General features: G+C 44.3%; 1 protein-coding gene across 6 annotated transcripts in view; it reads left to right on the top strand.

Annotated features, from left to right (window-relative positions):
• The window catches only part of MEIS1 (Meis homeobox 1), a 107,809-nt gene that overhangs the window by 4,340 nt on the left and 86,268 nt on the right, over positions 1-17,201 (top strand). For 5 of the 6 annotated variants that reach the window (XM_064414924.1, XM_064414923.1, XM_064414922.1 and 2 more), the window contains exons 3-6: positions 290-431; positions 952-1,002; positions 1,808-1,858; positions 3,246-3,392. In XM_064414924.1, the coding sequence (XP_064270994.1) occupies positions 290-431; positions 952-1,002; positions 1,808-1,858; positions 3,246-3,392 (391 nt within the window). The remainder of the gene's footprint in view (positions 1-289; positions 432-951; positions 1,003-1,807; positions 1,859-3,245; positions 3,393-17,201) is intronic. The other variant, XM_064414927.1, reaches the window with a different exon arrangement.

Below are 17,201 nucleotides of genomic sequence, written 5' to 3'. Positions count from 1 at the left end.
TTATTCTTGGCTTGTCCTAAGGTTGTATTAACAATATCTGCGGCCAGGCAGTGCCGAAAGGCCGGGGCGATGCCGGGCTGCCGGCCGGCTGGCTGTGGGAAGGGGCCGGGACGCTGCGGGAGGCGGCGGGGGGTGCCGGAGCCCCCTCTGTGGGTGCCCCCTTCCCCATGCACGCTGCTGTGGGACTAACTATTGTTGTGTTTGGGTTTTTTTTTTTGTTTGTTTTTTTTTTGTTTCGTTATGATATTTTCCCCCCCTCTGTGTGTGTGACTATTGTATTTTCTTTCAGACACCCCCTGTTCCCTCTTTTAGCACTGATTTTTGAGAAATGTGAATTAGCTACATGCACACCCAGGGAGCCCGGGGTAGCGGGAGGCGATGTTTGCTCCTCTGAGTCTTTCAATGAAGACATAGCAGTGTTCGCCAAACAGGTCAGCAAAACCGGGTTGAAAACAGTAAAAGAAAAAAAAAAAAGAGGGAAAAAAATCGTATCGAGAAAAACAAGTCTCTGTTGAGATAAAGATGCGCGTTTCCCCCTCCCCCCTCTCTTACTGAAAGAGGCATAAAAACCTAAACAGAAAAATCCCCAAAACCCCAACCAAAACAAAACACGAGAAAAAAAAAAAAATCAGGAAATCTCGGCATTTACTGTCCCCCTTAAAAAATGGATAAAGTGGAGCGGTCTGTGCCCGGCCGGGAGTTTCGCTGCGCGGCTCCCGGGAGCCGGGACGGCTCTGCCGGGGAAGCTCCATAGGTATTTTTCAGTGTATTTGATTCACTTGCTCAAGTGTTTGGCTGATGTACTAAATCCAGCAGTCAGGGCTTTGCACGGAAGGTTACATAATGGACCCGACAGTGTAATGAAGCAAGAAATAATAACGTCTGCTTTTTCTGCTTCCATATTTCAAATCATTTTTATTATTATTTTTTTCCTCCCTTTCTTACATTTAGATCCGAGCAGAGAAACCCCTCTTTTCCTCTAATCCCGAACTGGATAACTTGGTAAGAGTTAACACTTCTTCCTCTCCCCACCCCCACCCTCCCTTCCCTTCCCATTTATTTATTATTTTTTTTTAAAACTTCTGTGTCATCTGGAGAGGTGATTTGGTGGTGCTAAATTGAAAATTTCTCACGTGGATTTTTAAAAATTACAATTGTTACAGTGATTACTTTTATATTTACAAGTAAACATGGTGTGGTAATTGCTTGGAAGTAAAAAATCCCATAAGGATATACATAAAGGAAAACCCCATCCAAAGAGGAGCTGGCGGGCTTGATGGTGAGCTTGCCTGCCCAAGAGGAGCGTGGATTTATCTCCACTCTAACCAGCCCCTCCACGCACCTTTTAAGCAGCTCGATGGGAAACAGAGAGGATTACAATCGCTGGAGATGCACCAGTGGCAAATTCACTGAAAATGAGGTTGTTTCTCTCTTTCTTTCCTTCCCCCGTTAAGGATAAATATTTTGCCTCCACTGTAGGAGTCCTGCACCCGCTTTCACAAAGCGAGGAGCCAATGGTGGTGTTTAGAGGGTTGTTTCTTTTTTTTTTAAGGAATGTTTATGATCCGTATAATTCAGTTGCTTCGTTGCAATTGGGATTTTTTTTTTTGTTAACTCTAGGTCGCTTCTCGTTAAACAGCGCACAAAGCCACCGCTATTAAATTTTAGTGTTATTGCTATAAATCAAAACAACTTTTTATTTACTACTAGAGAAAAGTCAAGCTACAAAGTGCGGCCGAGGTGGCTGTGGGAAATATCCCCAAATCCAGGAATGAGATTAATGCTCGTGTTGTTTGTGTCTTTGCAGATGATTCAAGCCATACAAGTATTAAGGTTTCATCTGTTGGAATTAGAGAAGGTAATTTTTGTCTCTCTCTCTCCCTCTACCTTCCCCCCCTCCTTTCTTCCTCCTCCGTTTCAGTACTGCTGAAGTTCAGGCTTCTGGTAAATTTGCATAAATGTCTTTCTTTCTGGTAATTAGTGTCAAGACCAATCTTGGCGTCCATTTCTCTTCGCAGTTTAATTACAATTTCAGCCTCTAAAACCGAGCTCTCGAACGCCCAGGCCTTGTGTTCATTGTAATACTTTGCTGGCTTTGTATAAATAGTTGCAGTTCTGTGGTGCCGCAGATGAGACTCGAAATGGTTAGTTCAGTCAAGCCCCTGAAATTGTGATTAAAAAAAATAGATACTGTTTTTTCTTGGTGATGGTGAAGAAGAGACTTGGGTTGCAGTTAGCTGTAAAGGGGAATTTTTTTTTTTTTTTAAGAGCCATCTGCAGGTCAGGCTCAGGGCGCGGATTGTCCTGTAACATTTTGCAGAGACAAAGCAGAGTTGATAGTTCTGTCTGCCTCTTGTTCCTGGGAATATTGTACACCTCCGAGCAGAAGAAAGAGATTGCAGCCTGAACGCAGGATTTTTTTGTTGGCTGTTTTAGAAATCTTAGGAGGGAGAATGCTAATTTCTAAGCAGGCGGTGTCATCTGAGCTCATGTTAAATTGGAAGTGCGCTCTGGGTTTCCTGAGGATTTTTTACGTGTCATTGATAGCTGGCCTAGAAGAGAATTCCCTTTCTCCTAAAAATAAACATTTTGAGAGGTTTTTAAATAGTTGAAAAGTTTCTCGTGAGCCTCAGTCACTTTATCTAACCATAACTGTCAGGTTGTTCTCGCTCTACCAAAATGTGTTAAAATCTGCCCATTAATAAAGGCGGCTCAGGTACAAGTCTATCAGAGCAACTGGGGATTTCAGGGCATGGATGCCTATAATGTATTTCAGCCCAGTGCATGTGGATTTTTTTTTTAATCCTTTTTTCTGTCCTCATACCCCTTTGGAAAGGGTTTATGATGAAATAACTGGATGAAATTAAATAGTTTACCTTAAATGTCACCCATGCAGGTCACCTCTCTAATGGCCACAGCTCCGGGAGCAGATGAATTTAACACGGGTGTTGAATATGTTGTAGCCTGTGAATCATCTTGTCACTGTCAATTTTCTGGGATATCTCTATTTTGCGAGAAAAGAAAGTTATTCCTAATTCTGGATGCGTCTAGAGGTCTCAGGGGGATAATTGCAGTGTGTTTCCCCTATTTAGGACTTTTGATGTCACAGGGGCGAAGGGGGGAGACTGGTTGCACTTGTCAATTTTACTTATGTATTCCTGATTATATTTTCTTCCTTTTTTTTCCCCTCTCTTCTTTTTCTTTTTTCTTCTTCTTTTTTTTTTTTAACCTCTGTCATAATGTAGGTACACGAATTATGTGACAATTTCTGCCACCGGTATATTAGCTGTTTGAAAGGAAAAATGCCTATCGATTTGGTCATAGACGATAGAGAGGGCGGATCAAAATCGGACAGTGAAGACATAACAAGATCAGCAAATCTAACGGATCAGGTATGATCTCGCCAACGTCGCACAACGCTAAAATTTGTATGCAGATCGCTTGCTGGGTCACTACGCCTCCTTTTATTATTTGCATATGATTAAGTCCCTTTTAGATAAATTTCCATCGAAATGAAAATTTTTGAATAATGTGGCTATTATTGCTTCATTAAGGCTTGCTCCCAGATTCGACCTGGCGAGATGAGCTTGTAAAAGCATCGCCTGCAAACTCGACCTGTTTCTTGTCGCTTTTAATTTTTGTCTTTATTTTATTTACCCTTTCCAATAATAGAAGTGGTATCTGTGAATCACTGGCTTCTTGGTAGCTTAGGGACGGAAGGGCTGGAGTCGTTGACCAAAATAATAATAAAATCCGAGATAGGTGGTCCAGAGAAGACAGAGAGGGTTTGAAATCTAGCAAATACTGGCTATTTTCTTCCCGTCTCTACGGTTCATTAGTCCGTCTTGTCAGTTTTCCTTGGCCGAACGCTTTTAGACTTGAGTGAACATTGCTTTGTGCACGCCTGCCTGCTGCAAACGCGCCCATTTTATTTTACTTAATAGGAAAAAAAAAGGAGAAAATAAAATGGGATTCAGGTTTAAAATTCTTTTCCTTGATCTTTTAAGTTTTCAAGCCCTCTCTTTAAAAAATAAATATAGTCAAAACCAAGGCAGCAAAGCCTCGCGTGGCTGTGACGGTTGTCCAGGTTTTGTTTGGGATGGTTCAGACCTTTAATGTCGGCTGCAGAGGGGTGGGAAATGCGGGTGAGCTGAGTGGGGAGAGCTGGCTGTCCCCTCTCCCATCCCTCCTCCTTCCACTGGGTGCAGACGGGTCCTTGCCTTTTCGTGGGAGCACTTGGGGCTAATGCAGAAGGTGCCCAGATCTCAGTTAAGCTCCTGGACGATGGTAGTGACTGAGATTTGGCTTTTTCTCGAGTTGGGTGAAACGGTGGGGTTTTCGCGGTCTGTTTGCTTGCTCTGAACCGAGGGGTAGCAGCACTTTGCCTGTGAGAGAGGGGACCTCAGGCACACGCGTGAAAAAGAAATCCCTGGTGAAACCCCTCAAGTTATTTCTTCTTTTTGATCAGCTACGTAAATATAGTGTTAGGAGTGATCTGCTCCTGACTCTGGAGGTTTCCTTTTGTTCAAGCAAGGCGCAGCCAAGCAGACAGGAGTTTCCTCAGCTGCTTTGCTGCTATCACTGGCACTGTCAGCTGGGAGTTATTTTATAGATTACCGACATAAAGGTGCGTTGCATTGCAGTGTGGGCAGTATCTGAAATATTTTCTCCTATCTGCCAAAGGCTGTCGGTTTGTGACAGGGGAGGCAGGCTTGAAGGAAGGCATGAACTTTTAGAAAGGGGTTTATGTGCACATAGGTAGGTTGCTTTGAAGGGATTTTTTTTATTCTGCTGTACAAGGGAAAAAGCTTGGCAGAGTGGGTGGAGGGTGGTGTGGCAGGGAGGTACCCGGGGCTGGTGAGGATGCTCCCGGGAGCCGCCAGCCCCACGGAGTGCCTTAGAGCGAGGGGAACCCTCCAGCCAGGGTCTAGCTGAGAGAAGCTCGGCTCGCTGATGTTGAATAAAAATTGTAATCCAACAAGTCTAACTAGAAAATGGGTTTCTAAAAGCTCTGGAGTGCTGGGTACATAAAGCTATTTGAGCAAATTACAAGAATTGCTCAGGGGCACGAATGAAATCAACACTTTAATTGCCTCCAAAATGAAGATTTATACCCCATTTTCCCAACGAATCATTATTTTATTAAAGTGAAAGCTAAAGAAACAGAACTGCAGTTTTGGGGTTGTTGGGGGTCGGTGTGTTTCTCCACCACCCCGCGCCCCCCGTTTTGTTGCCCGGAGCGCGGACGCTGCGCCGTGCCCGCTCCCGCTGCGCGGCCCGGCCGCGGGGCTCGGCCCCGGCACGCCCGCTTGTGCGAGCGCTGCCCCGGCCCCCACCGAGCCCTCCGCGCCCGCGGAGCTCCGCGGGCAGCGGGGCTTTGCTTCCCAAAGGTGCAAAAATACTCTTTTCCACGCTCCCCTCGCCCGGGCGGTGGGGCGGCGGACGCGGCCCGCGGAGATCGGGCGGGCGGCGGGGGGGTTTACCGGGGGATGCGCAGTCCCCTCCGGTAAACTCCGGTGCCAAGCCCGGCCCCGGCGCGGCCGGCAGTATCGGGGCCCTAATGGTTCAATAATAAGGTGTTGAGTGCTGGTCGCCGGGGCGGCTAATTAGGATGTGACTGCGCAGGGCGCGTTTATGGCCGCGCGGCCCTGGGATGCGCGGGCGCGCAGGGCTGGGAGCGAGGGGCTGGCTGCGGGCGTGGGGCCCCCCGCCTGCCCACGGCTCTGCTTGGAGAGTAGTAAAAGAGTAAGTATGTAAAAGCTTTTATTATGGATTTAATTACATTTTCTTATATTGTGGTAGTAAAGGTTACAGTTAACAGGGTGTTTTTTTCTTTTAATTTATTGGTTTCCCCTTATTTATTCTTTCCCTAAAGGCCCCTCAAAGGCAGTGCCTTTAAGTCCCCCCGGTTAATAGAAAGCAATGACACTAATGCTAGATTTTGCAAAGTAAAGCCCTATAACACTAACCATTGTTCAGTGATTTAACCAGCTCAGTGGCACTAGGTCACTAAAATAGCATCCTTCTCCCACGGGCTCGACCCCACTGCCTGCCAGGGTGAGACCTGCAGTGTTGGTGTTTACCGTCACAGCTCCACAAGTACAAGGCAGGAGCCTGGGCTTTTTGCTGGGGAGAGTTGAACTCAAAATCATCCAGACCCCGGGACTTAAAAAAACCTAGCTGAAGAATTGAAGTCATCCTCAAAAGTTTCAAAATAAACCTTTTTTAATCATTAGCTTTTCAAACATTTGCATGTTTAAATTTTCAGTGTTTGTCAGAGCCCAGAAAGATTTAGAACACAGCTGTTGTGTGATGTGTATGGGAAAGCTCCCTCTGATTTAAAAAAAAAAAAAAGCCCAAAGACTGCCTGCAGTCCGACAAGAGAAATTCAGTTTCGTAGGTAATCCTGAGCTATTATTGTGGGGCTGCTTTTTTGAAGCCACATCACCTTGGCACTCAGGTGCTCTAGTCCAAACTGTAAAATTCTCCTACAAGAGCGTGTCTACAAGAAAGCCTTTAGAAAGTTCTTTAAGGAAAACATGGTACAAAGTACCCACCACATTCAAGTAAAATGCATTATCTGTGCAAGATAGATTTTATAGGGACAAAACAGTATTTTTCTTACTGAAAATAAACTTGTTGAGCCTGTCCTCAGTAGCATTGCTTGACAAAAAGTGCGATTTAATAATGCACAAGCCAATTACAAATGCAGAAACTTTTAAAGACAAATCGGCGAAGAGCCAAATTCCTATAGGAACTATGAGGGAAATGATCAAAAAATGAACATGAAATAAGACTTCCTGCAAGAAGGTCCATAATTCAACATTATTTGACTCCACTGTCAGGGAAATTGTCGAAGGATAGTAAACTGATACTGGAGTCTCAGTCATTTTTGTTACAGTCTTAAATGTTTGCAACTGTGACATTTTAGATGGCCCTTCTTGGGTGATAATATATCACATATATACACAGGTATATAGTAAAGCAACACCTCTATTTATGTTGCAATAGATTTTATTTTAATGCATGTAGTTGCGGAGTTGCTCTAACAAAAAAGCAGATAGCAGCTTTTCTTTTTTTTTTTTAATGGAACAATTAATTAAAATACGTTCTTTACAAAGAAAGAATAATAAACTGGAATCCAATATAAAACATAGGTGAAAGTGGTAGAGTTGTTCAGGGCATCGACCGGTTACGACTAGACTTAACTTTCCAAATTCTCAAATATATTAGCTATACCTTGTAGCCAATACAACAGTAGTGCCTTAGGGAAAAAATTACTGAGAAATACTGTTTTACTTTGGGACTTCTTCACAGGTACTTTCAAACCATATATGGTTTTAAAGAGGAGAGCTAAAAATATTGCTGCCTTTAGGATATGTGCTCCCATATTGGAGGAACAGGCATCAAAATAATAGATGTGGTGCAGAGGGTGCAAGGTAGAATTCATTTCTGAATAATAAAGGAGTTTTAGCAAAGTACGACTCTGAGGACGACCAATAAAATAATGTTTAAAAGACTTGAAATTTAATTTTCTTCCTCTGACTTTGTCACTTTGAGCCAGTGAATCCTTTTTTGTTTGTTTTTGAGTAATATTTATTATTTTTTGCTGTGATATTTAGAAGCTGTTACTATGTCCCAGTTTGGCAGGCTATTTATGTGAAGATAGCATACGTTAATTTCTGTTCCAGACATGTTTTCATCTGATACACTGTGGCTGAAATTGTATTAGCAAAATAAGATTTTCTTTGCTCTCCATTTCTTTAAGTGAGTAAATACGTTGTTGTGTAGACATAAGATTGAATATATATTCTTTAGTTTATGATTTCAGTTCATGAATCCTTGGGGTTCTTTTTTATTTTTTAATCATTCAAGAACCCAAAAGGGGCCATCCTTACAGCTGAGTGCCTTCCTGAAGTTGCATGCTCAGGCATAATTTCCATGTAAAGTTTTCCATACTGAAGTTAGCTCTTGTTGTAAAGGATAGTTTAATTCCCAGTTTTTGGGGAATTCTTTTAACATCAGACCTGACAGAGCTGAGTTTAAACCCTAGTTAACCTCAGGATTGATCCTAAACATTTGCAAGCGTATCCCAAGGCATTCCTGTAAGCCAGAGCTCGCTGTGTCTGCGTTAGGGATCGTAGATTGTTATTTTGGGGCAACTTGGAGGCTTGAAAGTTATGAAAAAATGAGTTTTACCTTAAGTTTAACCTTTATGGCCGAGGGTTTGAGTTTTTCTATGGCTGCTGGTCCGCAGGTAGCAATAAAGGTAATGGGCTCTGCATGCAGAAGGGTTAGTGCAGCCCCGCATGGGCAATGTTAGACCTTAAAAAAATCAGATTATATTGCTCTCAATCAAAATGAGTAAGTGTACATCATGCTGATAAATACTACTTCAAAAAGCACTAAAAATCCGGCACAGCTTCTTTAAATTAGGGAATCTTTCTTTTGTTTTGTTTTGCATTTCTGCGTTTGGGGTTTTTTGGTCACGTGAACATGCAGTTAGGATCTATCTTGTGTAATCTAAACAAGTTTAAGAAAATAAAGAGGAGAGTTGTTTCTGGTCAGGGACGTTTTTGAAGGTTTCTGGAATTGTTTCCTGGTGAGGGGTGTGCGAGAGGAGAGACCGGGGTGCGCTGCAGTGTCACCTCACGTCCTTGGTGTTCCACCTTCTTCTCCACATGCTCTGTTTCTCAGAGAAGGCTTTGACTTACACGGCAAATTGGGAATAATTAGTGGTTTTATTTTTATTTTTTTTCTGCAGTTGTAGCAATGTTTGGAGAGGGGGGTAGCTCTAAGAGAGCACAAGTTTTGTGTTTGGCCTTCTTTGAGTGTATTTACACCGCTGGTGAACGGCTCCATATGTAACGCACTGCCGATACTCTGTGATGTGTCTGGAATAAAGCTTCTCCGCCGTTGCTTCAGCTCCTCTTTGGCCTGCTTAGCGTGGTTGCCTTTTCACTTTCACTTATTTTTGACCTTTGAGATATAACTTGGAGCATAGGTGAGAGCAGAATCCCGTCAGGCCAGTGTCCTCAGGATTCCCTTTTTTAATTTAGATGGGATCCCTAGAAAGCTTCAGTCCCTCAGCAGTGGCGGTGGGGGCTTGGTCTCTGTTAGCAAGAGGGCTGCTGGCACAGGGGAACCCCATTGCCCCTGAGATCTCAACTCCTTGAGTTGCCTCACTGGTTGCTGCTGTCATGGGTTAATTTATTTATTTTTGATAAATACATAGCCAAGACGTAAAGAGCGATGTGGAGATTTCAGGCTCACATGAGTCATTGTGTGTACGAAAGCAATAACGCAGGCAGCAAGTGGTTTTTGGGGGTTACTATGTTTTGGAAAAGGGAGTCTGAGATTTGTCATAAATGTCTGGGGAAATGCTGAAAATTTAAATGTTGCTGAGGTGAATTACAAAAAAAAAAAAGTGGGTTTGCCCTGTGGGCAAAGGGTCTCTTTGCAATTTAAGAAACAAAAGAGATTTAAGAGTTATAATACAGAGACTGCCATTTTCTTAGGAACTTGCAGAGCATAGAGAAGGTAGGATGGATTTTTGCCCAAATTTGGCCTCTTCTGTTGGCAACAGGATGGACTGCTGAAAGTTATGGCGTCTTATTATTTTGCAAATGGTTTTTATTTTGCGAGTATCTTAAAATCCAGGCCATTGAAGAAATGTTTCCTCCCTGCCCCCGTCAGAGGTAATACGTAAGTCATCCATGAGTTTTGGGGATCAATAAAGGGATAACTGTGAAAGGCAATGGCCCATAACACACGGGGAGTGGGATGAGTTGATCTAATGTTCCCTGCCTGGCCTCAAAACTCGATGAATCTCTGGGTTTGTCCACACAAGGACACTCAGGAGAGGTAAGACAAATTGATTGGGTGTAAAATTAAAGTGCATTAGTTAAAGTGCATTGGACTATTGTGTGGATGCTCTCATTCAGAAGTAAAGTGGCCTTAGTTCACTTTAGCCTAATCCCCTTTGGAGTAGGCCACTTTTCTTTTGAATGAGAACATCCACATTAACTTTTAGTTAATTCGTCTTTCCCGAGCGAGCGTCCTGGCGGCCTCGTGCCCGGCGCTCTGGAGAGGCTGGGCCGGCCGGGCGCTGGCTCCCCGCGAGCTTTAGGTAAGCTTTTCATTAGGCATATTTCATCTCCAGAGCAGCACTTAGCCGCTGGCGCCGTCATCGCCCCAGCCGGGGCTCCGCACCCTCCTCTCCTCCTGCTCCCGCAGCTCCAGAGCGATGCTGTCATTAATGCTGCCTGGGAAAGGAACTGGAAAGTTTTGTGGTGGCAGGGATTTGGGGAAGGATCCGGCTGAGGTGGTGGGGACAAGGTCTTGGCCAGGCTGTGAAGCGGGGGAGGGTGATTTAGGCGTGTTTCCCAGGTGAATTTGGCATCAGGCTGACATGCTCCTTACATAGATAGTTTCTTCCCTCTCCAGTGGTAAGTCATTTTTTAAAGAGTGAAGAAATATAGATTAACTTTTTTCGGCTGATATTTCCAATAAGGAAGCCAAGATTGAATATCAGCCTATAAGAGAACTAGTTCACCTGGTGGGGAAAAAGAAATGGTAAGATAGTTTTGGAGCTGTTTTATATTCTTTCTTGAAGTTCACTGAGCCTGAGTTTCTGTTAGAGATATTTTCAGGTGTCTTCTAGAGCTTATAAGTAACCTATTTATTTACTTTTTACTGACTCGGCCATGTGTGCCTACGCTGTGGCATGTCACACGATTGCCATTGCTCCTTTCATTCATAATAAAATTTACAAGGCTTCTTGCATTAGTAAGCAATTTGCTATTGGAGCCTTTCCTAGAAATACAGAATTCTATTTCACCAAAGTATTGAGTTTCCTCTTCAATCAGTACTGAGGTGAGCTGTTTTCTCAAGGACTCTCCAGGCATCTATATGATATTCCCACTTGGGCAGATGATCTCCAAAACTACATTACCTAGTTCTTCATCCTGAAGAGCCATTGCAGTAAATTAAAATTCTCTTGTTAGCATCATCGGACTTTGAATTTGGCCAATTATTCTTCTGGTTTTTTGGGGTTTTTTAAGTTTTTTTTTTTTTAATATAAAGCAAATATGCATCCAGACCTTCTTTGCTGAAGTAAACTGGCCAACAATAAGCGAGGTAATTCTTTATTTGCTTAAAAGAACTGCCTGTTTTAACTTCAGAAGTACTGACTCAGAGTAAAGCAACAGCTGATGCCATCACAGGCAGTACTGTATTCAAACAGCTGTACAAAATGCAAAGCTGCAGTATTAATCCTGCCATTCACAGTTTATTTAAGTTTTTCAAGCTTCTCTCATATGGGCATGGCATCAATGCCTAATTATGCCTTCATTAGGGTTACTGGGCCCTTAATACAGAAAATTATTGTATTTAAACTTTGGAAAGCTGCATCGATGTAATGTAAGAGTCTTGCAGCTGGCACACATTCAGGGAAGGAAAACTTTACCTTGTAATTTTCTTTTCATTCATTTGGCCTTTAGGTTTTGGTCCAGTTTTGTTGCTGAGGTCAGACCATTGCTGGTGTTTTTAACACTGGCTTTAAATAATTCCATTTAAGTCTGCGTAGCTTTCAGGAGAAGGGAGGGTAAGAGCAGATTTAAAACCCCATGGCTTTGTTGGGGTGCAGGGCTATAAGTGTCTGTGCAAGTAGAAATGATAGAACATATTGTCTCATGGGTGTTTTGGCCTGCACTGGACCTGGGCCAGCTCTGCCAGTGCAAGCAGGGTTTGATCTGTGGACATTAAATTCTTGGGCCCTGGTAGGGCTGTGGTACCTGTGCAGGGATATCCCTCAGCTGGGATAGCACCTGCTTGCTGGTGCTCAGCAGCAACCCGAGGTGTGTGCTCTCTCATGGAGGTCAGTGGCTGCTTGCTGGTATTTAGATTAATCTCGTGAGCTAAGCATTAACGATAGTCAACACCTTGCTAGAAGCCTTGGAGGGACACAAATACAGCATACTCAGTAAGCGGCACTTTGGTTTTAGGCTTGAGCCAGTGTAGGGCACTCTTCTTCTTGGGGTGCAGTCGCAGAGATGCTTTGGTTCCCGAGCTCCTGCACTCGCACCTGCATCATGGAGTTACCTTGCATAGGTAGAGTTGGCCAAATGTTTTGGTGAGGGGAGTGTCCCAGTGGCTTGCAATTTATAAATTTTCTCTTGCATACTGTTGTGCAGCGTTTCAGGGGAGTAGTGTCACTGCTGTGTTGTGATGGGTACAGCCATGTCACCAGGAGGTAATTTGAAGTCACAGCTTTGCTCTCCCCTTTGCTCATGCTCACACAGGCATTTTGGGCAGCACTTGACATGGACAGGGGTTCCCTAGCTGACTGGCACCGCTGGGCATACTGTGACAGGAGGGTGACAGGGAGAGAAGCCTTTCAAACATGCGTGAGTCAGTGGCAGGCAGCTTCCCGTCATTTCCCGATATTTGCACGGATGCTTGGGATGAGATTCTCATGTGCACTGGTGGCAGCTTAGGCACTATGCTTGAGCTGTTCCCTCCTTTACCCCTCTCTGCCTGGAGGATTTTGCAGCTGTGTTACCCCTGGAGGCTCCTGGCCCTCCTCCCTGTTGTGCAACCAGTTTTACTGGCGTGGCTTCCACCTACTGTGGGAGCGTCGTTGTGCTTTCCCCATGTCCGTGAGGCCCGTGGCAGTGTTTCGTGGCACAGCTATGTAGAAAAAGCAGGGTATGTACAGATGTGTCTTGCTACATTAATCTAACTCCTATGAGGGATCTCGTTTTCATTACTATTTTCTGTGAAGCCAGAGTGATGGTATGCACATGACTAGTATGTGCAGGGAGGATTAATTTTGTTCTTAAACGCACATGTGCGCGTCGAGCTGACGTTCAGCCCTCAGTGACAAGTGTTTGAGAGATCCTTTGAGTGAGAAGTGATACAGCAATGCTGGAGGGGCAGGGGTGGGGAATGCTGTTCTGCTGACAGTGTGAGGCAGGAGGGGAGATGTGAATTCTCTTCACAGGTCTGTTGCTGAGGTTCTGGAGCGAGACAATTAGGTGCTTGTGAGCCGAGATTTTCTACTTCTCTCTTTCCCTTATCGTCAGGTAGGGTTGATATCTTAATTTATATGCCATCTAGTGATAGCAAGGTATATATAGAAGATATTTAAGAATGAGTGGTGATATGTTATAGTAATTATATCACTCTGTGGATAATTTGAAGAAAATGTTGCCAAGAAAGCAAAATGTTTCTGTTTGGTGTCATGGGAAAGCACTGTGCTGAATTGGAAGGCTGATGGTAAACTTTGCTTTTGGTGGCTTTATGCTTTGGTTTTGGCCTCCTCTGCTATTTTCCACTAATTAGCATTTTAAAAAAATATTTAAAAGAGGACAGGAATAAACTAAAGATCTGGATGGAATAGGTAGCAGTGCTGCTGGTGTCTTCTGCAGAAGGAGCAGAGCTGTGGGGTTGACTGGAAACATTTGTGAGGTGGTGGCCTGTCCCGAGGTCTGCCTGGCCTGAGGCACAGATCCATGTGGGGCCATGCCATGAGCCCTGTGCTGCTACAGGCACCACTGGGTACTCCCAAAGCTCCCTGGGAGGTGCAGTGGGACCACACAGACCTCTCAGCCCAGCATTTTTGTGTGACTCTGGCAGCTAGCTGTGCTTCCAAGCCGCTCCTCAATGAGCGGGTGGAGGCATCAGGGAGCCACGGCCACCTCAGCCTGGCAAACAACCCCTGGAGCTCACTGGCCTCTGGCTCCCGCGGCCGGGGCTCGGTGTGTTTTGTGGCCACTGGCTCGCTGGCATGTGGCTCGCAGAGCCGAGCGGTGCAGCCGCGCTGCAGATTTGGCTTGTTGTGAAATGGGAGAAAGTGGAGGAGCTGCTCTGTGGACGGGTTTGGCCATGAGCGTTGGAAAATGTGAATCACGGGGATTCCAGTTTTAAGCCTTCTGGAGATAACGGGCAGCACGTACTGGAGTGCGTGACTTGCGGAGGGCCTTAAAAACAAGGCGGTGCCCTCAAGATTAAGCAAACATTTTATAATCAGGAACACATTTTATACCTAACACAGGCTTTGCAGGTATCGCATCCATCCAGACAGAAAGGTGTAGCTGGAGCAAAGCTAATTATACTGCAATTTAATTTTGGTGTTGAACAACAATGCAAGGCGAGCGAGCTCTTGAATCCTGTGAACAGTGTGCCGTAATCAAAATATGCTGACTCCGAATGGCGTCTGTTGTCAGTTAGCTAAAAAAACCATTTGATATTTGTGACACAAGCTCAGGGTTTTTGCTTGCCATGGAGCTGGAAGGAAGCATGGCTGTTGCAGAACAAGGGCTGTGCTTGTGCCTTCCCTTCCTAAGAAGCCCCTTGGGCTGATGGGGTGCTAGAAGTCAGAGCCTGCATTTAAGTAATACAAAAAAGTTTGCAGCAGGTGCCCCACTGGGTTAATTTTTGTCTTCCTGAAGGGTATAATCCCTAAAAATCTGTAAGGGGAATGCTTAGAGATGTAATTTTGCTGTAAGTAAATCTTTGCTGAGTCCAGATATTCAGGATGAAGAACACATCTTTCTGCAGCACTGATTCCCCTGAGGCTGCCCTCTGGGACCCTGGTGGGAAAAGGTGGGAAAAGTTGAGGTTGAGGTCTCCCTCCTGCCAGAAGTCTGTCTGGGTAGGCCAGTTTTGGGACCTCAGCCAGTCATCTGACAGCCTGTGCTGTCTCATTTGTACCTGAGCATCTGGCAGATCCCCTTCTAAATGACTTTTAACACATAAACGCAATAAAGGGAAGGGACAGCAGACACTTTTCCTGTTTACACCTTTGGAGGAATCATTACATGAAATATTGAACAGGAAACTCTTATTAGTCTCTGAAGACCTTTTTCCTGGTCTAGAAAGATGTGGAAAATTCTCCAGTCTTATTAAATGTAGTAGGAGCCAAGGAGGACTGACACACCTCAAGGACTTGCACACCAGGTTTCTGGATATAGCGGTATTGTTTGGGGCTGACTTTGTGCATGTTTCTGCATGATATGTAAACTTGAAAAAAATATCTATGTGGAGCAGTGATTTTTATCTCCTGACTGCAAAGCTGTGTTTCCTTGTGTCAGAAAAGGGCCAGGGATTAATGCTATCTAGTGATACGTCTCTTATCAAAGGGAGGAGACAGGTTTACAATGCGGGATTGCTCTAAATAGAAAGTACTAGTCAATGTTTGTTGTATGGGAGACAAAAACCCTGCATCACCATCAGCTGGCTCAGTTAACCTGGCTGGGCCGGCAGTGTTTACTGTTGAGCTGGGATTTAAAAAAAAAAAAAAGGCAATGTTAAGGTCCACTGTGATTGAGGCTGTTGCTGTTTAGCTGTCCATCAAGGCTACCACGTGCAGCAACCTCCAGTGCAAGAAGCAAACCCTGAAGTCTATGTGTCTAAAATCTGTTTGCTTTTGTTATTGCCAGAAATTTTCTTGGGTGCTTTTAGAGCCCTTTCTCAAAGAAAAGTCCATCTGCCCATGCTGTCCCCCCTGGCAGGACCTTGGAGATGACTTCCCAAGTGCAGCAGGTTTGATTTCAGCATAGGCAGAAGGTGTTGGAGCTGTGCTTCTGACAGAATGCAGCCCAGTCTGAGGGGGCCTCTGCATAGCTGTGAACACGTGCAGCCCTGTGTGCACACAAACATGCACAAATGGATTTTTTTCAAATCTTGCCCCTGCAGAGTCGACAGGGCTTTGGTGCCTTCTGGAAGAGAGGAGCTGTGGTTTTTCTTCTTCCTCTTTGTCTTTATGTCCCACCCAGTCTTGATGATCTCCATTTCATTCTCCTTTATTTTTTGTGGTTTATGTTTGCTGCTTCTAATTATTCTTTTTCCTTTGGAAAGCACTATCACCCTGTCCTTTTGCACTCGCGTTTTCCATTCATCCTGTTTAGGACTATCAGGCTTTTTCCCTTCCTCTCCCTGCCATGGTCTCTTTTCCTCCATGCTTTCAGGGTAAAGAGAGAGTCAGAAGGCTGTGCTGTGTTAGAGATGTCTCCCTGGGTACACAGTGTGCACCTCACACCTGGGTAGGGTCAGTGCTGAGGCATGACAGCAGAGCTAATGGAGAGCACTGGTGTTGTTGGGTGGATCTTGGTTTGGTGACCTTTGACAGTGTGCAGTATTAGTTGTGCCTTTGTCCCTTCAGGTAAAATCCTGGTCTTGTGAAAATCAATGGCAAAGGTCCTGTTTATTTCCAGTTTTCTGTCCTCTCTGGTATTCATGTTGATACCCACTCTCATTCCTTTTGTCTATTTGTCTCCCATGTTGTGTGCATAATGACAGCTTATATCTTATTTTTCCTATGCAGCTGTGAAGAGTCAGAGAAGAGTCTTACCCTCACTTGCAATAAGGGGAAACTAAAGATAGAAAGCTTATGACTTTTCTGGGGCTAGGAAGGGAATCCAGGTCAGGGCTGAGACTTCCATGCAGAGTTTTTTCTGCTTTTTAGTTCGCCAGGCCTTGCCTCCTCTAACGCTGCAAAGGTTTCCATCTGTGCACGAGTCACCCTCGCTGTTCTGCTTAGTTGCAGGCGGAGTTATCGCCTGCCTGTCATTTCAACGACCTTATTTCTCTAGAAATTTCCCTTATTTCCCTTGCAACACCATTTATTCCATCTGAACCCAATCCTTGTGCCTTTGTTGTTGTTCTATTAAAAATAACTCACCTTTGAATCAAAGCTGCGTGAAACAGATTATGCAAGAGCTGTTGGCATTAAAAAGCATATATTTTTTAGCATTTTGAAGTTTCTACATGTATGATTTATTCTGACCCTCTTGGTTTTGGTTGTATTAGGTATGGTGTCCCCAGCTGGTTTTGGCAGGCTGGGAAGTGGGATTGCTATCAGCCTTGGTTAGTCCCACTAGGAGATGTTCAGGTGGCAAAGCAATAAGTGGGTCCTCTCAGAAACTGAAGTTAGTAATGAGTCTGGATTTCATAGTCCCCAAAATTCCAAACTGGTCTAGTGAAAGGTGTCCTGGCCCACGGCAAGGGGTCAGAACTAAATGATCTTTAAGGTCCCTTCCAGCCCAAACCATTCCCTAATTCTGTGTTTGTTTAAACAATAGTGTAGGATCTAAGAAATTATGGCATTATATTTTCTGTATTATAAAGGTATATTTTTATTCCTCTACACCAATTTGTATTTTTCTTCCCAATTAAGAGAAAAATCTAAAGGTTTCTTA

Source organism: Passer domesticus, chromosome 3 (assembly GCF_036417665.1).
Source record: "Passer domesticus isolate bPasDom1 chromosome 3, bPasDom1.hap1, whole genome shotgun sequence".
In the NCBI taxonomy this organism is placed as follows: domain Eukaryota; kingdom Metazoa; phylum Chordata; class Aves; order Passeriformes; family Passeridae; genus Passer; species Passer domesticus.
Note: the sequence above shows the minus strand (reverse complement) of the source record. Positions and strands in the feature narration are given on the sequence as shown.